The sequence below is a fragment of the Pholis gunnellus genome (assembly GCF_910591455.1).
Source record: "Pholis gunnellus genome assembly, chromosome: 8".
In the NCBI taxonomy this organism is placed as follows: domain Eukaryota; kingdom Metazoa; phylum Chordata; class Actinopteri; order Perciformes; family Pholidae; genus Pholis; species Pholis gunnellus.
In genome coordinates, this window is record NC_136534.1 from 23,945,791 (window position 1) to 23,973,387 (window position 27,597).

The window sequence follows — 27,597 nt, forward strand, 5'->3', positions numbered from 1 at the left end:
TCACCCCGTGGGCAGGTACGGGGTGTCACTGTGGTAGTTGTAATCTGGACACACCTTCTGCACCAGCTTGTAGTCGGTGCTGTAGAAGGTGATGAAGATGCAGATGACTTTAAAGGGCTTGGAGCACAGCCAGGACACGTGGCTCTGGGTCTGCTCCTGCGAGCAGCTCTGCGACGGGTCGTGGGCACACAGCGAGTTCCTGGTGCCCTTCTCCACCTTCTCGTACTCCACCCTGCAGTTGAACAGCTTGTTGTCCTTGGTCTCCAGAGCCGTCTGCTGCTGCTGCTGCTGCTGCTGCTGCTGCTGGTGCTGCTGATGGTGGTGGTGGTATTGCTGATGCTGGACCTGGAACTCCACAGCTTTGGTCGGCGGAACGAGTCCCACGGATACGTTGCCCTGACCGGTCGAGTTGTGGCGGAAGTAGACGCTGAATGTCCCGTTACCGTGATCCACGATTTTGCCAGTGATGAGGAGGTTGAGCTTCACCGTCTTGATGTTGGAATGGAAGTCGCCCCAACCGAACATCTTCTTGAACTTGCCGGTCTTGACGATGGGCCTCCTCTTTGTCCTGGATCGAGGGTCGCGGGGGTTCGAAGCGTTGTAGAGCCAGTTCCACTGCTCCTGTTTGGAGAAGGCGTCGGCCTCGTCGTAGTTCAGGTCCAGAGAGGTGAAGTTCTCTTTGCCGTAGAGGGTCTGGGACAGCAGGCGGCTGATGGAGACGGCCTTGCTGCTTTCAGTCCAGTACGTCTTCACTTTGGATTTTGAGCTCTCTCTCAAGTCTGAATTTCCTGGACTCTGTGAATCAGCGCTGGTAACCTGAAAGAAAAAAACAAACACAATCACCATTACTGAAACCACTCAAAAGAGCTCCGAACTCAGACAAGGCTGCAGAAAACCTGAGAATTAACTGTGAAACTGCATCAAATTACAAAGTGGCAGACATGAGGCGTGTACAGATTCTGTCAGGGTGTATTATCTTTGTATCGGCATGAAATGTGACAGGAATTGGCGCGGAATGCGGAAAGAATTTTCTGTGATTAAAACAAAGTTGGAATCTCTCTCACAAAACCATTTAAACCTCCATAAAATTAGAGGGTTTTGCAGCCTCGGCGGACCAAACCAGACCAGACCAGACCAGACCAGACCAGACCAGACCAGTATCCTTTAGAATCACGTTAACTTCACACCTTTCACCAAAAATCAAAGTGATCTTCATTTAGCGAGCCAGAAAATATACGTATATTGACACTGAGTCGTGGATGTCGCGTGTCTGACTTTCATGCGATAGATCGGAGATGCGTCTGGTTGCAGTCCAACAGTTACTTTTGGTGTGTTTGTGTTAATTTGCTGGAACCACAATCTTTCCTTAACCTTACGTAATCCGGGGTTTTGCAGAATTGCCTAGTTTGTCTGGCAGTAGTGTTGGGTGGGACGCAGGCATGCTGAGCGCTTTGTGGTAAATCCTGCTAACTAACAAACGACGATCTCCTATTTCAGCTGTTAGAGGACACCAACAAGCTTTATCCATCCACGAGCATCTCAGCACCTCTAACAAACGGCGTTCACGCTGTAACCAACTCACAGTGTGTGAAACGTCTTGTGCCGGTTCGTCCTAATCAAGATTTAAGGGTATTCCTGCCATGCATCGAGATGAATGAAGCGCTCCTTGGGTCCAGACATGATGCAACAGCAGACTATTACCTGCTGAATGTGGCCTGAATGGATGATTGATGATTCATTCCGTGTCTCTCCTCTAACAATCACACAGATGAGAGGGCGAAGATTCCCCCCCCGCACCCCCACCGAGGGCCCCCGTGACAGTGATGTCCAAACCCCGGCCGAGGAACGTGACAGCAGATCTATCTGGCCGACGCGTTTACATTTTGTACCTTCGCCTCGCGATCGATACTCTGAAAATAAGGTCTTCTCTCATTCAGAAAGTTCACTGGATGACATTGTAGTACTGTAGGCCAGAGACGCCGAGGAGCTCTCGCACAGTGAACTGTTTGCAGGAGTTGTGATCGTCCTCTGAAGTGTGCGTTCATTTTTGTGCAATCGGCTTCAGAGTGGAGAGGACTTTTGAAAAGACAGCCCCCGGTTGTTTTTGAAGAGGCCTCGATGATAAATGACCCGATGTGGATCAAGCGTTAGTGGCGTGGTGGAGACTTTGGCTCGGTAGCTGTAGCATCTCTCTCCTCTCTCTCTGAGAGGACGAACATAACCCGAGCGTTTTCTAAAGAAGCCTTTCAAAGCCAGACAACGTTTGGAGATCTTTGCAGCATGCTGGTTTTATAAAAGACAGAAAGCTGCAGGACTTTCAGCTGCAGGATGACTGTCGTGACGAGGTGAAGAGAAATATGAATTTCCTGCAGTTTCTTTGCGCAGTGGGGCAGTTAAACTGTATTAATGAACACCTCCTTTTGTCTTCCATTGCTGGAAACAAAAGTGTGTCATGTTGGCCTCACCGGTGATGTATTGTAAAAAGATAAAGTGAGCGTGAGGATGAGGGAGGCTTCCTGTTCAGGATTTATCTGCACCATTACAGTCAAACATAAAGCTCCTTAGGATGTAAAAGTTCAGTGAATTAGTATCGTATAGACGATCAGCCGAGCTGCTATAAAGTCGATTATGACATTATAATACTGCTCTTTATTCTTGGCTTTAACAATATTTCAGGTTTCAGTTTTTTATGTTAATTATAAAAGTGATAATGGTACAAAATAATGTATTTTTACATAAATACAGCAGTCAATTTAAAGGAGACTTATGCTGATTTCCAGGTTCGTGCTCGCTCCGTTTTAGCACTTTGACGGAATTGCGTTTAAAACTGAAACGGTCTGTTTGCTGCGTCGTCGTGAACGTGAATCCTAGCGGCTCGTTTTAAAGGCACAGATGCTGAATACGGGTCGTGTGTATTTCTTCATGGATTAAGCGTTTTGATACTATATTAATATAACCCTTAGACCTACTTTATAATAACACTTTGTGTGTTGCAAGGTCAAAAATATGTCAAGTAAGTTGCGAGTTGAAACGATTCATTTTTACATTATTTGCAATAATCGTCTGAATGATCTTTGACCCCTAATCCAAACTGTAAGCTCCACTTCTTTTTCCATGAATTCTTCTATTCTGAGTTGTGAAGATACTGAAGTCTCTAATGATCAAAATGAAGAAATCATTTTCATAGCGCGGTAATTAACTGATGCTTCTCAGTAACGGGGCTTCAGTCTCAGCGGAGTCCTGAAACCAGATCGAGGGATATTAGGAAACTGCTTTGAGCTTTAAGTGACTGTCGGACTAATTAGTGACGGTGTGTGTGCGCGGATACAAAATACAGCATTTCAAGGTGGAAATATTATTTTCTAAACACTGCAGATCAGAGATTTAGGACTCAAGAAGTTTATTCATTTTGCTTTAAGGGAATTAGAATGCCTACAACCGTTTTTTCTGCGACTTCATGTTATGAATATTCTTGTAAGAGAAGATGTCACTGGATTTTTTTGATTTTTTTTTTTAGGGGATTTCTTCACTATTCTCTTCTAAGATTATCTGAAGTGCCCGGTCGTCATCAGACCGAAGTCCTTGTTGTTGTTGGAGGGAAGTCGCTCTGTTGTCGCCGGCGCTCCGTACGGTCCCCAAACTGTGACATGCAATTAGCTTTCATCTGAAGCACCTGACAGTCTCTGGATTAGAGCACTCAGAGGCACATTCACAGAGACCCCACTTCACGGATTACAGTCCAACCTGTAATCCAGCCCGGGGAGATTAGGCAGATCAGAGGCAGTCCTGACTAAAGCAAGGTTTATATCCAGAACACCAACACTCAGAGGGCCACGATTTACCTCAGAGAGAGAGAGGGGGGGGGGGGGGGGGGGGGGGGGGGGGGGAGAGAGAGAGGGGGAGAGAGAGAGGGGGGGGGGGGGGGGAGAGAGAGAGAGGGGGAGAGAGAGAGAGGGGGGGGGGGAGAGAGAGAGAGAGAGGGGGGGGAGAGAGAGAGAGAGGAGGAGAGAGGGGGGAGAGAGAGAGAGAGGGGGGGGAGAGAGAGAGAGAGAGGGGGGGGAGAGAGAGAGAGAGGGGGGGGAGAGAGAGAGAGAGAGGGGGGGGAGAGAGAGAGAGAGGGGGGGAGAGAGAGAGAGAGGAGGGGGGAGAGAGAGAGAGAGAGGGGGGGGAGAGAGGGGGAGAGAGAGAGAGAGAGAGAGAGGGAGAGAGAGAGGGGGGGGGGGAGAGAGAGGGAGAGAGAGAGATGCATGAATGCGCCTGGAAGAGATACTGCAGAGGGCCGGTGCTGCTGGATGAAGGAGAAATACAAACATGGCGGCGTAAAGGTCAACGGTCACACTGTGATTACTTTATTTAACTGTATTTATTACAAAACAATGTCTTTGTTATTTCAGTCGTCGTCGTTAATGCTTTTTGGCCCCTTAAAACGATGTAATTCCTTCTTTTGACTGTTTGCGTTTGAAATGCGAGCAGTTCAATCAAAGAGTGATTTTCCTTGTTTCATTTAATTCTGTTTTAGTGTCCAGAAAAGATAAAACATTCTGATATTTCACAAGAAACAAAAAGGAAAGATTAAAGGAACATCTGAATTTCTCAATTTCAATCCAATTAATCGTCTTTTAACCTTCAGGTCGCTCACTACCGAACCAGCGGCTCTCAATGTTTTTCACTCATTTACTATACGTTGTAAATCACACAAAAATAATCTGTGCACTGAACTCTAAATAAGTGTAATTAACATGGTGATGTTTTCATCTAAATGAGATCTTCATCAGACGTGATATATAGCTGAAACAATTAGTCAATTAATGGATCAGGCGGAAATGAATCTGCGTCTCTCTGCAGGGTGACGGATGCTGCTTCTCTCTGTGGGAGCAACTTAAACATCTCTGAGTCTCAAGAAATTACAGCAACCATTTCCTTACTATGGACCAAACGGTGAATCTATGAATCCACGATCTGCAGAATAAATTCAATCAGCAGTCGCAGCCCTAATAAAGACATTATCCCACCATCACTCAGGTGGTTGTGATCCGCATGATTAATAGTCACTCTGGTCTCTTTGTGACCGTCTGATGCTCCACAAGGAGACAATGTGTGAAATATAAAAGATAAAAGACACTGCGTTTGATAAGTGACATGTAGATCAACTTAAGTGTTCTTATTGTTGTTAAAATATATACATATGAACACAATTTTCTTGCAAAGCTTTGGTTATATCATGAGAGATTTGTTTGTGTGTTTGAGCTCTGCTAACAGGATTACAGTGAGAAGATGCTCATGTTGCACAAAGCCAAAGCCACACAGCCCTGATGTAGCAGATTAGTTGAGTCTTTGACTGTTGATATATTTATAAGACTTCATGTTGTGGAGAAATACTTTTTTTTTTCAGGTGTTTTAAAGACGTCTGTTGTATTTACTCCAGAGGTTTAGTATTATACAGTTACACACATACAAGGGACTCATGAGAAAGACAAAATAAGTGGTAAAAATCAAAGCATCAGAGGCCGTTTTAGTATATCGTAGTATCGCTTTAGTTCCTATATTTCCCATAATTCAAACAAAAGCATCTTTATTCCTCCACCTACCTGGTAAATGTCTTTCAAACGCAGGCTAACAGTCTGAGGATGAGCAGCGCCTCTTTTACACAGAAAACACACCGACTTACAGAAAGTCATATCGGTCAAATGCAGCAGAGGAAAAAAAAAAAAAAATTCAATTTGCGATATATATATTAAATATAGCATCCCATTGAAAAGACATTCAAACATATCTCCCGATCGTATTTAGAGGCTTTCATTTCAGGGCTCACGAGTTATTCCAACTTTTTCAACCTGCAGTTTGTTATATACAGGTCCCAAAAAAACATTTAACCGTCTGTAAATATTGTTCCCCTGGTTCGGTGAATGAGGCCGAATCCCTCAACAAGATAACACAAACAGCGCCGGTATGCAGAAATCCTTTAGGAAAGGACTCTCCAGATTGCCAGATGCAGCGCGTTGGCATGTTTGCACAAACCTAAACGCTATCTACTCTTGGCGAGGCTGTGATAAGGCGCAGGCGTCCGCTCTTTGAAACAGGAAGATAAACAACCCCGGCTTCCCTCGGGAGCTCGGAGGATATTCTATGGGCTGGACCCCCCCCCACACCCCACACCCCCCACCCCCAACCCACAACCCCCCTCGAGCGGCCAACAAATTCCACCTTTAATGGAACCATCGGAGGAGCCAGATGACTCTGCGGTGGGCCGTATACACAAAAACCTTGCGAGGAAGAATGAAAGTGTGTGTCAGTTTTCATTTACCTGAACGCTGCGGTGTGGGAGGATTTGTGAGTGCGACAGTTCTGGTTTAAAAAGAGAACCGGGCCGAGAGCTGGGTTTGGAGCTGCCACTCTGCAATCTTGATTGGATGGTGTGTGTGTGTGTGTGTGTGTGTGTGTGTGTGTGTTCGTTCTGCTGCGACGTTCAGATATTACTGGTCGTCGTCCTCTTAATGGTTTGTGTGCTTGAATACCACGCTGCCAAAGTTTATTTTGGATTTATTTCCTCCTTATTTTCGGTATTAAACTGATGCTCTTATCCAGAGAGGCTTAAAGCGTGAGCAGCTATTAGGGGGGTGAGAGTTTCAGCTCAAGGGCACGAGGCTGGGATCAAACCTGCCGTGACCTTTTGGGGGGTGAGATAGTCACTCTTAACGTCTCGCTCCACCTCACAGCAGAAAGCGTATTCTAATCTAATTCGTGACCTTTTTAGAAGTACTTCTGCCACAATGCTCCAGCTCAAGAAGAAAAAGTAAATCTATTTATGAGATGTTTAGAAGAGATGCTCCTCCAGACAGGACGGTAGTTTAAAGAATCCCTCGTGTGTTGATTCCGTCTTTTTTAGAGCATTTTCCCAACTGTGCACTCGGGATGCGATTGTCGTCATAGTCGTTTCGAGTGAATTTAGCTTGTCTCGCCTTGTGAGGTCCCCGCGTAGTTGAGCTGATGGATCAACTAAGCGCATTTGGCGCCCGCTAAGAGTTTAGGTCGACACTCTCCCAGTGATATCAAAGTGTTACCTGAGGGGGGTCAGAGATGATGACAAATCACAGAGTGTGTCAAGACATCACAGGCAAGCTTGTGGCTGGAGCCGAGGTCCCATCACCGCAGCGCTGCTTTGAGAGGCCGGGGCACAATTATTACCGTGACTTCTGAGGAGGATAAATACTAAACGCGGTCAGACTGCAGGATATTAGAGCAGGGGCAGTTTGAAGACTAAGGAGGAGGAGGAGGAGGAGGAAGGGGGGAGAGAGAGAGGGAGAGAGACTAGCCACCAGTTTTTCAACTTACCCAGAGGAAAAATGCATAATCATATTATTTCACACACGACTTGGTTCAAAGGCGGCCAAAATAAGTTTGTGAGGTTCCCATGGGTCTGTCAATCTGTTGAAGGAGCTGCAGGCGAAAGCTTAGGATGCACCGAGTACGAAACAATTATGATCATCCCATTAAAGCATAGCGAAGCAATTTGGAAGCCGAGTCTGGGAAAAAAAAACACACACACACACACACACAACACTCCCCATCAAGTGATGCTATGTGCGATCAGCTCGCACTATACCGGGATGCTGCCGTAGATGCAAACTCACACACTTGATGATTCATTGTTCGTCTTTATATTGAGACGATAAGGGAATCCGTGTTTGTTAATGTTATTGCTCCTGGAATCGAGGAATCCGTGTTGTTCTTTTTAAAGCAGGACGGCTTTCGTAAAGTAAAAGAGGAAAAAAAAAAAGAAAAGAGCGGGGGGAGGAAATGATTAGTGCGCTTAGTCAGCTGTGAAATTGAGTTTATGGTTTTCAAGACGGTGAATTCAATTCGATAATGGGTATTAAGTTGTAGAGAATAATTAATAGTAATTGACTTCTTTCCATCACTATGCAAATTAAACACAGATAACACTACGGGAGCTTTTTAAGGCCAGTCAAGTTTGTGAGGATTAAGTTTATGGGATTTTTTTTAGTTGGAGAGAGGAGTGGCTCCTGCTCGGCTTTGATTGCTTTGTTGACAGATTTATCAGTGGGTGAGGGGTTACTGTCTTACCGAGGATTAGAGGAATTGGGTTGTCACAAACTGTCTAGCAGCATTCTGGTGTGTTTGTCATAATAGGCTCAGGCTGTTCTCCGCCGTTCTGTCAAATCTATTCCTATTGAAGTGTGTCTGTAAATGGGAGGGAGGAGGAGGAGGAGGGGGGGGGGGGGGGCAGAGGAAGGGATGGATGGTGCTGAGGGAGGAACATCCAGCGGGATCCTTCTGTGTGCGGGTGGATTTGTGAAGATGCAGATTTTGGAAAGCTTCGCGTTCACACTGACATTTTGTTCATTTGTGACGATATTAACGAGTCGATGCGCGGAGCGGTGTGTGGAGGTGAGACTTTTCATTCTAGGGCGAAAATGTAAGGAAAACATTTGAATGGCAAGCCTTTAATCTACTCTAACGCAATTAAAATGACTCTGAAATCAACTAAATTACATTTTGCGTAACATTTTCTCCACTTTCACGTTATCAGACTGCAGCTGACGTCTCTGATTCAGACGGTTCTTGTTGTAACGCTGTGAGGTCGTCCTCGCACTGACCTGAAAACTCACTTTATCAAAAAATCCTCTTTGCGCACATTCCTCGATACTGCTGCCGCCAGACGTTAATCGCATAAACTGTGGAGATGTGAAGCCAAAGAAGACGTTTAACTCACCAGAGAGACGACTGACAGCAGCAGAGCGGCAGCCCACAGACACGAGGTCTTCATGCCTCTGTGTGGAGCGTCCCCCCTCATGTCAAACTGTCCTCGATCTTCTTTAGACGCCAACACACAAAAAAAAAATCTCCTCTTTGACTGAGCCGGGATCAGCTGCTGAACTTGTAGCAGAAATATAAGAGTGAGGAGAGGCGGTCCTGAGGCGGGAGAGGGGGGGGTGGGGGTGGGGGAAGCGGGGTGGGGGGGTCAGCCGTTTAAAAAAAACGCCTCAAGTGTCTTCTGGGGAGGTTTTAGTTGCACGGTTTGGAGGCGCTGTGGCGAGAACCGAGGTGTTTGTACATCTGAGTGTCAGTGTGGAGGGATGTTTTATATAGTGCGCTTTGAGGTTCAGAGAGAGAGAGAGGGAGGGAGGGAGGGAGGGAGGATGGGGAGACAAATAGAGTGAGCGAGGAAGGGGGAGGGAGAGAGAGAAGGAGGTTCATGTTATTGACTTTTGAGAGGCAACTTTTCTTTTAACGTCGTCGGGGGCTGACATCTAGTGGCCGTCTGCTGCGGTGGCTTTGTTCTCCAGACGCTGACACATCAGCGTTCAGTGACGGCTCGTTCTCTCACCAGACCCCCAGAAGCACAGATATTTAGTCCACATGTAGTTCATAAGTATAAGTTTAAAAGCTGGACTTGTAGTATTTATTTTTTAACGATTTTTCTTTCGCTAACAACATTTGTTAGGAATTATGAATCACTCATAACGTGCAGAAGCAAGTGACTCATTAAGATTAGGCTATTTACGTTTTTAAGCCAAATAACAAAGCTAATTTGTTCTGTGATTCTTTTTTAGGGCCCGAGCACTGACAACGTCGGGTCCGCGAGGTCCCTATTGTATCTGTAGGAATTATTATTATACCCTATGATGAAAAACCGTTTAAGGGTATCTGACATGTCCCCAACCTCCCCATATTTGGCGAGCATATCGGGACTGCGGGAAATTTTGATATTTTATGGGTCCAATGCTCGAGCATACAAAATTACTCGCTAGCGCCACCTAGATAATGGAAAGGCAAGCCCCGACAGCCTGTCGATGGAGGGGCAGTTGTGGATGGAGTAACGCAGACGCTCAGCGAGGATGACCTGGCTCGTGTAAGGGGGCAGGCAAAACAGGAAGAAGCAGGTCTGTGCAGTAGGGAGGCCGTTGACGGGCTGTAGGACATGATAGGGGGAAAAAGTTTAGTAGTTTGTACTATCGATATGTTTGCCCTCGTCAACAGGCTCGTTATTTCCGTTAGCGATGACCTCACCCTATCAACCTTGATGATTTGGAACTTCTGCGTGATATCAGCTGGGTTGGAAGGCAACCTGGACCGGCCAGAGACGAAACGGAGGAAAAGCACTCGCTCCTCATTGGTGAACTCCTCCAGGCTACCTAATGTTCATCAGGCCTTATCCCGCCTTTCTGTCCTGCTGTAAAACTGTCACCTTACTTTCCTGATATCAAAGCCTTTTTGTACTACTGCACCTGACCTGCATATAGTTTGATTTATTTTAGGTACTGAAGTTGTAAAAGTTACTTTTAAAAGAAAATGCCTTTTGTAAATAGTAATTACTGCAATTTAAATATTTTCCTTTATTGTTTTTATATTATGCATATAAGAACATGAAAGTGTATTTTATTACAGACGTATTGTTTTTACCTTGTTTTCATCGGTCAGTTTATGTATTGGATGCTTCTGGACTTCTGTGTGTTCAGTGAATTATGTGCAAATGCAGTAAAGAAAAGAATTTAATGATGAAACCCAATTGTGTTTTTTCAGTTTGTTCTACTGGGGTTAAAGTCGAAAAACAGTCAAAAAAGTCATTCAATCAGGAGAGACTTCATTAGAATTTCACAATAATTTATTACACATTGTACAAATGTGAATAGTGCAACGTCTTTGGCGATTGGACTCCATCCTGAAGGAAGACAATCGATGTTGATGAAGGGAGTTGCTGCGGAGTTATAAACAGCATAGTATAGGATGTCGAAAAAAGTCATGAAAAAGTCAGTGTACCATGTAGAAAAGTCATAACTTTACTTAAGTTACTTTATTTTTAAAGTTGCATTTTTAGTTACTTTACTTTTAAAGTTACTTTTTTAGTTACTTTACTTTTTTAGTTACTTTTAAAGTTACTTTACTTTTAAAGTTACTTTTTTAGTTACTTTACTTTTAAAGTTACTTTTTTAGTTACTTTACTTTTTTAGTTACTTCTTTAGTTACTTTACTTTTAAAGTTACTTTTTTAGTTACTTTACTTTTAAAGTTACTTTTTTAGTTACTTTACTTTTTTAGTTACTTTTAAAGTTACTTTACTTTTAAAGTTACTTTTTTAGTTACTTTACTTTTTTAGTTACTTTCAAAGTTACTTTACTTTTAAAGTTACTTTTTTAGTTACTTTACTTTTAAAGTTACTTTTTTAGTTACTTTACTTTTTTAGTTACTTCTTTAGTTACTTTACTTTTAAAGTTACTTTTTTAGTTACTTTACTTTTAAAGTTACTTTTTTAGTTACTTTACTTTTAAAGCTACTTTTTTAGTTACTTTACTTTTAAAGTTACTTTTTTAGTTACTTTATTTTTATTTGAAAAACTCTTATTCCGTATCCCTGTAGTGTTGATTCAGAGTAAGCACTGCATTAATTACAACACCTTGCACATTTGGAAACCAAAACTACACATATCTTTAATTTCAACCAACATATAAACAGTACAGTACACTACCTTACAGGTTTGGCGAATAGAAGTCTGTGTTCAGTGCATAATGTGCATGGCATGGGAGATGCCCTCGTCAACAGGCTCGTTATTTCCGTTAGCGATGACCTCACCCTATCAACCTTGATGATTTGGAACTTCTGCGTGATATCAGCTGGGTTGGAAGGCAACCTGGACCGGCCAGAGACGAAACGGAGGAAAAGCACTCGCTCCTCATTGGTGAACTCCTCCAGGCTACCTAATGTTCATCAGGCCTTATCCCGCCTTTCTGTCCTGCTGTAAAACTGTCACCTTACTTTCCTGATATCAAAGCCTTTTTGTACTACTGCACCTGACCTGCATATAGTTTGATTTATTTTAGGTACTGAAGTTGTAAAAGTTCCTTTTAAAAGAAAATGCCTTTTGTAAATAGTAATTACTGCAATTTAAATATTTTCCTTTATTGTTTTTATATTATGCATATAAGAACATGAAAGTGTATTTTATTACAGACGTATTGTTTTTACCTTGTTTTCATCGGTCAGTTTATGTATTGGATGCTTCTGGACTTCTGTGTGTTCAGTGAATTATGTGCAAATGCAGTAAAGAAAAGAATTTAATGATGAAACCCAATTGTGTTTTTTCAGTTTGTTCTACTGGGGTTAAAGTCGAAAAACAGTCAAAAAAGTCATTCAATCAGGAGAGACTTCATTAGAATTTCACAATAATTTATTACACATTGTACAAATGTGAATAGTGCAACGTCTTTGGCGATTGGACTCCATCCTGAAGGAAGACAATCGATGTTGATGAAGGGAGTTGCTGCGGAGTTATAAACAGCATAGTATAGGATGTCGAAAAAAGTCATGAAAAAGTCAGTGTACCATGTCGAAAAGTCATAACTTTACTTAAGTTACTTTATTTTTAAAGTTGCTTTTTTAGTTACTTTACTTTTAAAGTTACTTTACTTTTTTAGTTACTTTTAAAGTTACTTTACTTTTAAAGTTACTTTTTTAGTTACTTTACTTTTTTAGTTACTTTCAAAGTTACTTTACTTTTAAGTTACTTTTTTAGTTACTTTACTTTTTTAGTTACTTCTTTAGTTACTTTACTTTTAAAGTTACTTTTTTAGTTACTTTACTTTTAAAGTTACTTTTTTAGTTGCTTTACTTTTTTAGTTACTTTTAAAGTTACTTTACTTTTAAAGTTACTTTTTTAGTTACTTTACTTTTAAAGTTACTTTACTTTTTTAGTTACTTTTAAAGTTACTTTACTTTTAAAGTGACTTTTTTAGTTACTTTACTTTTAAAGTTACTTTACTTTTTTAGTTACTTTCAAAGTTACTTTACTTTTAAAGTTACTTTTTTAGTTACTTTACTTTTTTAGTTACTTCTTTAGTTACTTTACTTTTAAAGTTACTTTTTTAGTTACTTTACTTTTTTAGTTACTTTTAAAGTTACTTTACTTTTAAAGTTACTTTTTTAGTTACTTTACTTTTAAAGTTACTTTTTTAGTTACTTTACTTTTAAAGTTACTTTTTTAGTTACTTTATTTTTATTTGAAAAACTTGTATTCCGTATCCCTGTAGTGTTGATTCAGAGTAAGCACTGCATTAATTACAACACCTTGCACATTTGGAAAACCAAAACTACACATATCTTTAATTTCAACCAACATATAAACAGTACAGTACACTACCTTACAGGTTTGGCGAATAGAAGTCTGTGTTCAGTGCATAATGTGCATGGCATGGGAGATGCCCTCGTCAACAGGCTCGTTATTTCCGTTAGCGATGACCTCACCCTATCAACCTTGATGATTTGGAACTTCTGCGTGATATCAGCTGGGTTGGAAGGCAACCTGGACCGGCCAGAGACGAAACGGAGGAAAAGCGCTCGCTCCTCATTGGTGAACTCCTCCAGGCTACCTAATGTTCATCAGGCCTTATCCCGCCTTTCTGTCCTGCTGTAAAACTGTCACCTTACTCTCCTGATATCAAAGCCTTTTTGTACTACTGCACCTGACCTGCATATAGTTTGATTTATTTTAGGTACTGAAGTTGTAAAAGTTCCTTTTAAAAGAAAATGCCTTTTGTAAATAGTAATTACTGCAATTTAAATATTTTCCTTTATTGTTTTTATATTATGCATATAAGAACATGAAAGTGTATTTTATTACAGACGTATTGTTTTTACCTTGTTTTCATCGGTCAGTTTATGTATTGGATGCTTCTGGACTTCTGTGTGTTCAGTGAATTATGTGCAAATGCAGTAAAGAAAAGAATTTAATGATGAAACCCAATTGTGTTTTTTCAGTTTGTTCTACTGGGGTTAAAGTCGAAAAACAGTCAAAAAAGTCATTCAATCAGGAGAGACTTCATTAGAATTTCACAATAATTTATTACACATTGTACAAATGTGAATAGTGCAACGTCTTTGGCGATTGGACTCCATCCTGAAGGAAGACAATCGATGTTGATGAAGGGAGTTGCTGCGGAGTTATAAACAGCATAGTATAGGATGTCGAAAAAAGTCATGAAAAAGTCAGTGTACCATGTAGAAAAGTCATAACTTTACTTAAGTTACTTTATTTTTAAAGTTGCATTTTTAGTTACTTTACTTTTAAAGTTACTTTTTTAGTTACTTTACTTTTTTAGTTACTTTTAAAGTTACTTTACTTTTAAAGTTACTTTTTTAGTTACTTTACTTTTAAAGTTACTTTTTTAGTTACTTTACTTTTAAAGTTACTTTTTTAGTTACTTTACTTTTTTAGTTACTTTCAAAGTTACTTTACTTTTAAAGTTACTTTTTTAGTTACTTTACTTTTAAAGTTACTTTTTTAGTTACTTTACTTTTTTAGTTACTTCTTTAGTTACTTTACTTTTAAAGTTACTTTTTTAGTTACTTTACTTTTAAAGTTACTTTTTTAGTTACTTTACTTTTAAAGTTACTTTTTTAGTTACTTTACTTTTAAAGTTACTTTTTTAGTTACTTTATTTTTATTTGAAAAACTTGTATTCCGTATCCCTGTAGTGTTGATTCAGAGTAAGCACTGCATTAATTACAACACCTTGCACATTTGGAAAACCAAAACTACACATATCTTTAATTTCAACCAACATATAAACAGTACAGTACACTACCTTACAGGTTTGGCGAATAGAAGTCTGTGTTCAGTGCATAATGTGCATGGCATGGGAGATGCCCTCGTCAACAGGCTCGTTATTTCCGTTAGCGATGACCTCACCCTATCAACCTTGATGATTTGGAACTTCTGCGTGATATCAGCTGGGTTGGAAGGCAACCTGGACCGGCCAGAGACGAAACGGAGGAAAAGCGCTCGCTCCTCATTGGTGAACTCCTCCAGGCTACCTAATGTTCATCAGGCCTTATCCCGCCTTTCTGTCCTGCTGTAAAACTGTCACCTTACTCTCCTGATATCAAAGCCTTTTTGTACTACTGCACCTGACCTGCATATAGTTTGATTTATTTTAGGTACTGAAGTTGTAAAAGTTCCTTTTAAAAGAAAATGCCTTTTGTAAATAGTAATTACTGCAATTTAAATATTTTCCTTTATTGTTTTTATATTATGCATATAAGAACATGAAAGTGTATTTTATTACAGACGTATTGTTTTTATCTTGTTTTCATCGGTCAGTTTATGTATTGGATGCTTCTGGACTTCTGTGTGTTCAGTGAATTATGTGCAAATGCAGTAAAGAAAAGAATTTAATGATGAAACCCAATTGTGTTTTTTCAGTTTGTTCTACTGGGGTTAAAGTCGAAAAACAGTCAAAAAAGTCATTCAATCAGGAGAGACTTCATTAGAATTTCACAATAATTTATTACACATTGTACAAATGTGAATAGTGCAACGTCTTTGGCGATTGGACTCCATCCTGAAGGAAGACAATCGATGTTGATGAAGGGAGTTGCTGCGGAGTTATAAACAGCATAGTATAGGATGTCGAAAAAAGTCATGAAAAAGTCAGTGTACCATGTAGAAAAGTCATAACTTTACTTAAGTTACTTTATTTTTAAAGTTGCATTTTTAGTTACTTTACTTTTAAAGTTACTTTTTTAGTTACTTTACTTTTTTAGTTACTTTTAAAGTTACTTTACTTTTAAAGTTACTTTTTTAGTTACTTTACTTTTAAAGTTACTTTTTTAGTTACTTTACTTTTTTAGTTACTTCTTTAGTTACTTTACTTTTAAAGTTACTTTTTTAGTTACTTTACTTTTTTAGTTACTTTTAAAGTTACTTTACTTTTAAAGTTACTTTTTTAGTTACTTTACTTTTTTAGTTACTTTCAAAGTTACTTTACTTTTAAAGTTACTTTTTTAGTTACTTTACTTTTAAAGTTACTTTTTTAGTTACTTTACTTTTTTAGTTACTTTTTTAGTTACTTTACTTTTTAAGTTACTTTTTTAGTTACTTTACTTTTAAAGTTACTTTTTTAGTTACTTTACTTTCAAAGTTACTTTTTTAGTTACTTTACTTTTAAAGTTATTTTTATTTGAAAAACTCTTATTCCGTATCCCTGTAGTGTTGATTCAGAGTAAGCACTGCATTAATTACAACACCTTGCACATTTGGAAACCAAAACTACACATATCTTTAATTTCAACCAACATATAAACAGTACAGTACACTACCTTACAGGTTTGGCGAATAGAAGTCTGTGTTCAGTGCATAATGTGCATGGCATGGGAGATGCCCTCGTCAACAGGCTCGTTATTTCCGTTAGCGATGACCTCACCCTATCAACCTTGATGATTTGGAACTTCTGCGTGATATCAGCTGGGTTGGAAGGCAACCTGGACCGGCCAGAGACGAAACGGAGGAAAAGCACTCGCTCCTCATTGGTGAACTCCTCCAGGCTCCCTAATGTTCATCAGGCCTTATCCCGCCTTTCTGTCCTGCTGTAAAACTGTCACCTTACTCTCCTGATATCAAAGCCTTTTTGTACTACTGCACCTGACCTGCATATAGTTTGATTTATTTTAGGTACTGAAGTTGTAAAAGTTCCTTTTAAAAGAAAATGCCTTTTGTAAATAGTAATTACTGCAATTTAAATATTTTCCTTTATTGTTTTTATATTATGCATATAAGAACATGAAAGTGTATTTTATTACAGACGTATTGTTTTTACCTTGTTTTCATCGGTCAGTTTATGTATTGGATGCTTCTGGACTTCTGTGTGTTCAGTGAATTATGTGCAAATGCAGTAAAGAAAAGAATTTAATGATGAAACCCAATTGTGTTTTTTCAGTTTGTTCTACTGGGGTTAAAGTCGAAAAACAGTCAAAAAAGTCATTCAATCAGGAGAGACTTCATTAGAATTTCACAATAATTTATTACACATTGTACAAATGTGAATAGTGCAACGTCTTTGGCGATTGGACTCCATCCTGAAGGAAGACAATCGATGTTGATGAAGGGAGTTGCTGCGGAGTTATAAACAGCATAGTATAGGATGTCGAAAAAAGTCATGAAAAAGTCAGTGTACCATGTAGAAAAGTCATAACTTTACTTAAGTTACTTTATTTTTAAAGTTGCTTTTTTAGTTACTTTACTTTTAAAGTTACTTTACTTTTTTAGTTACTTTTAAAGTTACTTTACTTTTAAAGTTACTTTTTTAGTTACTTTACTTTTTTAGTTACTTTCAAAGTTACTTTACTTTTAAAGTTACTTTTTTAGTTACTTTACTTTTTTAGTTACTTCTTTAGTTACTTTACTTTTAAAGTTACTTTTTTAGTTACTTTACTTTTAAAGTTACTTTTTTAGTTACTTTACTTTTTTAGTTACTTTTAAAGTTACTTTACTTTTAAAGTTACTTTTTTAGTTACTTTACTTTTAAAGTTACTTTACTTTTTGAGTTACTTTTAAAGTTACTTTACTTTTAAAGTTACTTTTTTAGTTACTTTACTTTTAAAGTTACTTTACTTTTTTAGTTACTTTCAAAGTTACTTTACTTTTAAAGTTACTTTTTTAGTTACTTTACTTTTTTAGTTACTTTTAAAGTTACTTTACTTTTAAAGTTACTTTTTTAGTTACTTTACTTTTAAAGTTACTTTTTTAGTTACTTTATTTTTATTTGAAAAACTTGTATTCCGTATCCCTGTAGTGTTGATTCAGAGTAAGCACTGCATTAATTACAACACCTTGCACATTTGGAAAACCAAAACTACACATATCTTTAATTTCAACCAACATATAAACAGTACAGTACACTACCTTACAGGTTTGGCGAATAGAAGTCTGTGTTCAGTGCATAATGTGCATGGCATGGGAGATGCCCTCGTCAACAGGCTCGTTATTTCCGTTAGCGATGACCTCACCCTATCAACCTTGATGATTTGGAACTTCTGCGTGATATCAGCTGGGTTGGAAGGCAACCTGGACCGGCCAGAGACGAAACGGAGGAAAAGCGCTCGCTCCTCATTGGTGAACTCCTCCAGGCTACCTAATGTTCATCAGGCCTTATCCCGCCTTTCTGTCCTGCTGTAAAACTGTCACCTTACTCTCCTGATATCAAAGCCTTTTTGTACTACTGCACCTGACCTGCATATAGTTTGATTTATTTTAGGTACTGAAGTTGTAAAAGTTCCTTTTAAAAGAAAATGCCTTTTGTAAATAGTAATTACTGCAATTTAAATATTTTCCTTTATTGTTTTTATATTATGCATATAAGAACATGAAAGTGTATTTTATTACAGACGTATTGTTTTTACCTTGTTTTCATCGGTCAGTTTATGTATTGGATGCTTCTGGACTTCTGTGTGTCCAGTGAATTATGTGCAAATGCAGTAAAGAAAAGAATTTAATGATGAATCCCAATTGTGTTTTTTCAGTTTGTTCTACTGGGGTTAAAGTCGAAAAACAGTCAAAAAAGTCATTCAATCAGGAGAGATTTCATTAGAATTTCACAATAATTTATTACACATTGTACAAATGTGAATAGTGCAACGTCTTTGGCGATTGGACTCCATCCTGAAGGAAGACAATCGATGTTGATGAAGGGAGTTGCTGCGGAGTTATAAACAGCATAGTATAGGATGTCGAAAAAAGTCATGAAAAAGTCAGTGTACCATGTCGAAAGTCATAACTTTACTTAAGTTACTTTATTTTTAAAGTTGCTTTTTTAGTTACTTTACTTTTTTAGTTACTTTTAAAGTTACTTTACTTTTAAAGTTACTTTTTTAGTTACTTTACTTTTAAAGTTACTTTTTTAGTTACTTTACTTTTTTAGTTACTTTCAAAGTTACTTTACTTTTAAAGTTACTTTTTTAGTTACTTTACTTTTTTAGTTACTTCTTTAGTTACTTTACTTTTAAAGTTACTTTTTTAGTTACTTTACTTTTAAAGTAACTTTTTTAGTTACTTTACTTTTTTAGTTACTTTTAAAGTTACTTTACTTTTAAAGTTACTTTTTTAGTTACTTTACTTTTAAAGTTACTTTTTTAGTTACTTTACTTTTAAAGTTACTTTTTTAGTTACTTTATTTTTATTTGAAAAACTCTTATTCCGTATCCCTGTAGTGTTGATTCAGAGTAAGCACTGCATTAATTACAACACCTTGCACATTTGGAAACCAAAACTACACATATCTTTAATTTCAACCAACATATAAACAGTACAGTACACTACCTTACAGGTTTGGCGAATAGAAGTCTGTGTTCAGTGCATAATGTGCATGGCATGGGAGATGCCCTCGTCAACAGGCTCGTTATTTCCGTTAGCGATGACCTCACCCTATCAACCTTGATGATTTGGAACTTCTGCGTGATATCAGCTGGGTTGGAAGGCAACCTGGACCGGCCAGAGACGAAACGGAGGAAAAGCACTCGCTCCTCATTGGTGAACTCCTCCAGGCTACCTAATGTTCATCAGGCCTTATCCCGCCTTTCTGTCCTGCTGTAAAACTGTCACCTTACTCTCCTGATATCAAAGCCTTTTTGTACTACTGCACCTGACCTGCATATAGTTTGATTTATTTTAGGTACTGAAGTTGTAAAAGTTCCTTTTAAAAGAAAATGCCTTTTGTAAATAGTAATTACTGCAATTTAAATATTTTCCTTTATTGTTTTTATATTATGCATATAAGAACATGAAAGTGTATTTTATTACAGACGTATTGTTTTTACCTTGTTTTCATCGGTCAGTTTATGTATTGGATGCTTCTGGACTTCTGTGTGTTCAGTGAATTATGTGCAAATGCAGTAAAGAAAAGAATTTAATGATGAAACCCAATTGTGTTTTTTCAGTTTGTTCTACTGGGGTTAAAGTCGAAAAACAGTCAAAAAAGTCATTCAATCAGGAGAGACTTCATTAGAATTTCACAATAATTTATTACACATTGTACAAATGTGAATAGTGCAACGTCTTTGGCGATTGGACTCCATCCTGAAGGAAGACAATCGATGTTGATGAAGGGAGTTGCTGCGGAGTTATAAACAGCATAGTATAGGATGTCGAAAAAAGTCATGAAAAAGTCAGTGTACCATGTAGAAAAGTCATAACTTTACTTAAGTTACTTTATTTTTAAAGTTGCTTTTTTAGTTACTTTACTTTTAAAGTTACTTTACTTTTTTAGTTACTTTTAAAGTTACTTTACTTTTAAAGTTACTTTTTTAGTTACTTTACTTTTTTAGTTACTTTCAAAGTTACTTTACTTTTAAAGTTACTTTTTTAGTTACTTTACTTTTTTAGTTACTTCTTTAGTTACTTTACTTTTAAAGTTACTTTTTTAGTTACTTTACTTTTAAAGTTACTTTTTTAGTTACTTTACTTTTTTAGTTACTTTTAAAGTTACTTTACTTTTAAAGTTACTTTTTTAGTTACTTTACTTTTAAAGTTACTTTACTTTTTGAGTTACTTTTAAAGTTACTTTACTTTTAAAGTTACTTTTTTAGTTACTTTACTTTTAAAGTTACTTTACTTTTTTAGTTACTTTCAAAGTTACTTTACTTTTAAAGTTACTTTTTTAGTTACTTTACTTTTTTAGTTACTTTTAAAGTTACTTTACTTTTAAAGTTACTTTTTTAGTTACTTTACTTTTAAAGTTACTTTTTTAGTTACTTTATTTTTATTTGAAAAACTTGTATTCCGTATCCCTGTAGTGTTGATTCAGAGTAAGCACTGCATTAATTACAACACCTTGCACATTTGGAAAACCAAAACTACACATATCTTTAATTTCAACCAACATATAAACAGTACAGTACACTACCTTACAGGTTTGGCGAATAGAAGTCTGTGTTCAGTGCATAATGTGCATGGCATGGGAGATGCCCTCGTCAACAGGCTCGTTATTTCCGTTAGCGATGACCTCACCCTATCAACCTTGATGATTTGGAACTTCTGCGTGATATCAGCTGGGTTGGAAGGCAACCTGGACCGGCCAGAGACGAAACGGAGGAAAAGCGCTCGCTCCTCATTGGTGAACTCCTCCAGGCTACCTAATGTTCATCAGGCCTTATCCCGCCTTTCTGTCCTGCTGTAAAACTGTCACCTTACTCTCCTGATATCAAAGCCTTTTTGTACTACTGCACCTGACCTGCATATAGTTTGATTTATTTTAGGTACTGAAGTTGTAAAAGTTCCTTTTAAAAGAAAATGCCTTTTGTAAATAGTAATTACTGCAATTTAAATATTTTCCTTTATTGTTTTTATATTATGCATATAAGAACATGAAAGTGTATTTTATTACAGACGTATTGTTTTTACCTTGTTTTCATCGGTCAGTTTATGTATTGGATGCTTCTGGACTTCTGTGTGTCCAGTGAATTATGTGCAAATGCAGTAAAGAAAAGAATTTAATGATGAAACCCAATTGTGTTTTTTCAGTTTGTTCTACTGGGGTTAAAGTCGAAAAACAGTCAAAAAAGTCATTCAATCAGGAGAGATTTCATTAGAATTTCACAATAATTTATTACACATTGTACAAATGTGAATAGTGCAACGTCTTTGGCGATTGGACTCCATCCTGAAGGAAGACAATCGATGTTGATGAAGGGAGTTGCTGCGGAGTTATAAACAGCATAGTATAGGATGTCGAAAAAAGTCATGAAAAAGTCAGTGTACCATGTCGAAAGTCATAACTTTACTTAAGTTACTTTATTTTTAAAGTTGCTTTTTTAGTTACTTTACTTTTTTAGTTACTTTTAAAGTTACTTTACTTTTAAAGTTACTTTTTTAGTTACTTTACTTTTAAAGTTACTTTTTTAGTTACTTTACTTTTTTAGTTACTTTCAAAGTTACTTTACTTTTAAAGTTACTTTTTTAGTTACTTTACTTTTTTAGTTACTTCTTTAGTTACTTTACTTTTAAAGTTACTTTTTTAGTTACTTTACTTTTAAAGTAACTTTTTTAGTTACTTTACTTTTTTAGTTACTTTTAAAGTTACTTTACTTTTAAAGTTACTTTTTTAGTTACTTTACTTTTAAAGTTACTTTTTTAGTTACTTTACTTTTAAAGTTACTTTTTTAGTTACTTTATTTTTATTTGAAAAACTCTTATTCCGTATCCCTGTAGTGTTGATTCAGAGTAAGCACTGCATTAATTACAACACCTTGCACATTTGGAAACCAAAACTACACATATCTTTAATTTCAACCAACATATAAACAGTACAGTACACTACCTTACAGGTTTGGCGAATAGAAGTCTGTGTTCAGTGCATAATGTGCATGGCATGGGAGATGCCCTCGTCAACAGGCTCGTTATTTCCGTTAGCGATGACCTCACCCTATCAACCTTGATGATTTGGAACTTCTGCGTGATATCAGCTGGGTTGGAAGGCAACCTGGACCGGCCAGAGACGAAACGGAGGAAAAGCACTCGCTCCTCATTGGTGAACTCCTCCAGGCTACCTAATGTTCATCAGGCCTTATCCCGCCTTTCTGTCCTGCTGTAAAACTGTCACCTTACTCTCCTGATATCAAAGCCTTTTTGTACTACTGCACCTGACCTGCATATAGTTTGATTTATTTTAGGTACTGAAGTTGTAAAAGTTCCTTTTAAAAGAAAATGCCTTTTGTAAATAGTAATTACTGCAATTTAAATATTTTCCTTTATTGTTTTTATATTATGCATATAAGAACATGAAAGTGTATTTTATTACAGACGTATTGTTTTTACCTTGTTTTCATCGGTCAGTTTATGTATTGGATGCTTCTGGACTTCTGTGTGTTCAGTGAATTATGTGCAAATGCAGTAAAGAAAAGAATTTAATGATGAAACCCAATTGTGTTTTTTCAGTTTGTTCTACTGGGGTTAAAGTCGAAAAACAGTCAAAAAAGTCATTCAATCAGGAGAGACTTCATTAGAATTTCACAATAATTTATTACACATTGTACAAATGTGAATAGTGCAACGTCTTTGGCGATTGGACTTCATCCTGAAGGAAGACAATCGATGTTGATGAAGGGAGTTGCTGCGGAGTTATAAACAGCATAGTATAGGATGTCGAAAAAAGTCATGAAAAAGTCAGTGTACCATGTAGAAAAGTCATAACTTTACTTAAGTTACTTTATTTTTTAAAGTTGCATTTTTAGTTACTTTACTTTTAAAGTTACTTTTTTAGTTACTTTACTTTTTTAGTTACTTTTAAAGTTACTTTACTTTTAAAGTTACTTTTTTAGTTACTTTACTTTTTTAGTTACTTCTTTAGTTACTTTACTTTTAAAGTTACTTTTTTAGTTACTTTACTTTTTTAGTTACTTTTAAAGTTACTTTACTTTTAAAGTTACTTTTTTAGTTACTTTACTTTTTTAGTTACTTTCAAAGTTACTTTACTTTTAAAGTTACTTTTTTAGTTACTTTACTTTTAAAGTTACTTTTTTAGTTACTTTACTTTTTTAGTTACTTCTTTAGTTACTTTACTTTTAAAGTTACTTTTTTAGTTACTTTACTTTTAAAGTTACTTTTTTAGTTACTTTACTTTTAAAGTTACTTTTTTAGTTACTTTACTTTTAAAGTTATTTTTATTTGAAAAACTCTTATTCCGTATCCCTGTAGTGTTGATTCAGAGTAAGCACTGCATTAATTACAACACCTTGCACATTTGGAAACCAAAACTACACATATCTTTAATTTCAACCAACATATAAACAGTACAGTACACTACCTTACAGGTTTGGCGAATAGAAGTCTGTGTTCAGTGCATAATGTGCATGGCATGGGAGATGCCCTCGTCAACAGGCTCGTTATTTCCGTTAGCGATGACCTCACCCTATCAACCTTGATGATTTGGAACTTCTGCGTGATATCAGCTGGGTTGGAAGGCAACCTGGACCGGCCAGAGACGAAACGGAGGAAAAGCACTCGCTCCTCATTGGTGAACTCCTCCAGGCTACCTAATGTTCATCAGGCCTTATCCCGCCTTTCTGTCCTGCTGTAAAACTGTCACCTTACTCTCCTGATATCAAAGCCTTTTTGTACTACTGCACCTGACCTGCATATAGTTTGATTTATTTTAGGTACTGAAGTTGTAAAAGTTCCTTTTAAAAGAAAATGCCTTTTGTAAATAGTAATTACTGCAATTTAAATATTTTCCTTTATTGTTTTTATATTATGCATATAAGAACATGAAAGTGTATTTTATTACAGACGTATTGTTTTTACCTTGTTTTCATCGGTCAGTTTATGTATTGGATGCTTCTGGACTTCTGTGTGTTCAGTGAATTATGTGCAAATGCAGTAAAGAAAAGAATTTAATGATGAAACCCAATTGTGTTTTTTCAGTTTGTTCTACTGGGGTTAAAGTCGAAAAACAGTCAAAAAAGTCATTCAATCAGGAGAGACTTCATTAGAATTTCACAATAATTTATTACACATTGTACAAATGTGAATAGTGCAACGTCTTTGGCGATTGGACTTCATCCTGAAGGAAGACAATCGATGTTGATGAAGGGAGTTGCTGCGGAGTTATGAACAGCATAGTATAGGATGTCGAAAAAAGTCATGAAAAAGTCAGTGTACCATGTAGAAAAGTCATAACTTTACTTAAGTTACTTTATTTTTAAAGTTGCTTTTTTAGTTACTTTACTTTTAAAGTTACTTTTTTAGTTACTTTACTTTTTTAGTTACTTCTTTAGTTACTTTACTTTTAAAGTTACTTTTTTAGTTACTTTACTTTTAAAGTTACTTTTTTAGTTACTTTACTTTTTTAGTTACTTTTAAAGTTACTTTACTTTTAAAGTTACTTTTTTAGTTACTTTACTTTTTTAGTTACTTCTTTAGTTACTTTACTTTTAAAGTTACTTTTTTAGTTACTTTACTTTTTTAGTTACTTTTAAAGTTACTTTACTTTTAAAGTTACTTTTTTAGTTACTTTACTTTTAAAGTTACTTTTTTAGTTACTTTACTTTTAAAGTTACTTTTTTAGTTACTTTACTTTTTAGTTACTTTTAAAGTTACTTTACTTTTAAAGTTACTTTTTTAGTTACTTTACTGTCAAAGTTACTTTTTTAGTTACTTTACTTTTTAGTTACTTTTTTAGTTACTTTACTTTTTTAGTTACTTTTAAAGTTACTTTACTTTTAAAGTTACTTTTTCAGTTACTTTACTTTTTTAGTTATGTCGTGTGTCGTTATGTGACACACTGAATTGGATTTACACGATGTGGTCTATACTTGACATAGAGCAACATAATGCATGTTTGCGCGTGTTCTCTAGCGCCACATAGTGGATACAGGAACTGGTGAAATATTTGCACTACATAATTTCCAGTGTCACACAGTCCAATCATTAAAAATAAGTCTAACTTGTGGGCTCGCTGTCTGATGGTCGCAGATATTTATGGCCGCTTCTGCCGGCATCCCGCCAGTACCTCCGACGTGCGGGAGGATACGAGGGCCCGTACATCGCTGCTTGTTTTTAAATTAGGTTTATCAGGTTTTTCAATCGCGTTTGTTATGAAAATCAGTTTGTTTTTGCCACACAAACAAAAAATAAATTACTGAAACTAAACTTCTACTAATTAATATTAAATAAATAAATAAAATTAAGTACAATGATGATTAAATAATGTCTAATTGACATTTTTGGCTTTTGTACAAATTAAAAACAAAGTGGAGGCTGACTTTTCATCTCTTAAATAGGTTAAGCTGGATTCTACGGATCCCATAATGCAACACAATAACGTCTTTTGTTTGACCCGTCGTGACTCTTTAAAACTCCATTTCCCAGTTTGGTTCAGATTTTTAGTCTTCAAGAGTCCAAAACTTCTCCGCTGATGCCATGCGAGTAGTCTTGAGCCACAGAACCCGTGTTTTGAGGTTGAGAAGCTCGGACCGTGACGCTAGATGTGCAACGCGGACCAGCTGAACAGAAGAAAGGGATCGGCTCTCTGCTTTGAACATGTCATCTTCTGCCTGACATGTTGCATCAGACAGAAGACGTTTGAAATGTTGCACTAATGAAAACTGTGTGTGTGTGTGTGTGTGTGTGTGTGTGTGTATGTGTGTGTGTGTGTGTGTGTGTGTGTGTGCGGACAGCCTCTCCTTTACCTTGTTGATACATTAACACCGACATGTAAAGTCTGTGACCCTTAAATAACATTAGAAGTTCTCATCAGCCCTCATCTACACACACCTGAACTTTGAATCAAAATGTAAAATGTAATGTTCGTTTGTAAATGCAGAGCTTATTAAATAAACCTTAAGTTAAAGGTATTGTTGCTGAGCGACATTTAGGGATCCGCTTTGAGGATTTTGGCTCCTATTTACTTGTTTTACTTCTATGAAAGTTCTTTAAACAATATTCAGAGCATTATAAGATATGATGGAGTATAGCCTACCCGAGCTACTCTGTGCTTATAGTGGGAAAGTGATGCCTGTAACTCAGTGGAAGGTAAATTAACTTTCCAGTAAGAACACAAGAATAGATTTTATTTCAATGATTATATCCTAAAAGTTAGAAAATACTAATAAAAGCTGAATCCAGAGTTATTGTCCTTCCTCTGTTCCTGTGAACGAGGCTGTGTGCGGAGTTAAAGAAAGCGTAGAGCAGCTGCTCTGTGGGTCCAGTGGATGCAAAAGATCCGTGTAATTCATTCTGTATTCTACGCTTTGAAGGAGCCTGCTGTGCTGTAGCTAGTTCTCTCTCTACGCCCGCGCTGATAACGCCGTCCACACGGACTACGTCGTTGTGGACGCTTGTCGCTCGCTCTCTGGTTTCCCTCTTAGATCTGCTCTGTCTGTCTGCACTGTCTGCACTGTCTGTCTGCGCTGTCTGCACTGTCTGTCTGCACTGTCTGCGCTGTGTGCGCTGTTAGCACCGTTAGCTGGCGTGTTGGGAGCGGTGTGGAGGCCTTAGATATGCTCTGAAGTTCAAATTTCAGCCTTTTAAGCGACTTAATTCATGTTTATTCCACATTAAAGGACGTCTAGTGATATTCTTTATTTTACTTATTGTCAACAAATCCCATAAAAAGACTAAAACTACCAAAAATCGATCGCACTAAGAAGTATTATCTGTGTAGCCAAAGCCTGATATGTCCTCTGTGCCACAGAGCATAACGTGTATTAATCCGCAACTGAAAATAGTCCCCAACGAGTTCCGTCAAATTCATTTCAGACTCTTAAATATCAGAATCAACAATCCAGAGACAGACGAACCATCGTTGGTATCTTTTCATGGGATTTGTTGACGATAAAGAAAATATGTAAGAAAACACAATCCGTATCCCATAATGCCAGTTTTAAACATTTCTATTAACGGGTTCTGCTCTCACGTGAACATATGAAGAAAATTACAAAAATGTCTTTGTGTGTTTACAACCGTGTTGTTATTTATTGTCAGTAATTCTTCCCATACACGTAAACAACCTGTACAGAAACGGCTGAGCCTTTCGTCTTTTCCTTTTTGTTTTTTTCACAACATACAACTTGCATCATGATCACAACAATCAGCAATATCACACACCCACTTCGCAATATTCAAACTAAACATTTTCTGTGCAATACAAAATAAATGTACACATACTTAGATTTTTTTTTTCTCCAAAAAAATAAAAAAATTGCTGTTATTTACAAAATCCCACAACAAAACAAAGTAAACATTCTCCACACCAGTTTGCTTTCACGGTGAACTCAGCGGCCGCGCGTCCTCTTGTTGTTCTTAACATGTTTATTT

At 37.2% G+C, this 27,597-nt stretch overlaps 1 protein-coding gene across 1 annotated transcript; it reads right to left on the reverse strand.

Moving 5' to 3' along the window:
• LOC306699337 (neurexophilin-1) lies at positions 1–8,815 on the reverse strand (the record flags this gene model as incomplete). The annotated part of the gene is made up of 2 exons (XM_079163921.1): positions 1–816; positions 8,735–8,815. The coding sequence occupies 2 exons, from the start codon at positions 8,813–8,815 to the stop codon at positions 1–3; spliced, it is 897 nt and encodes a 298-aa protein (XP_079020047.1).
• Positions 8,816–27,597: the final 18,782 nt, after the last annotated feature.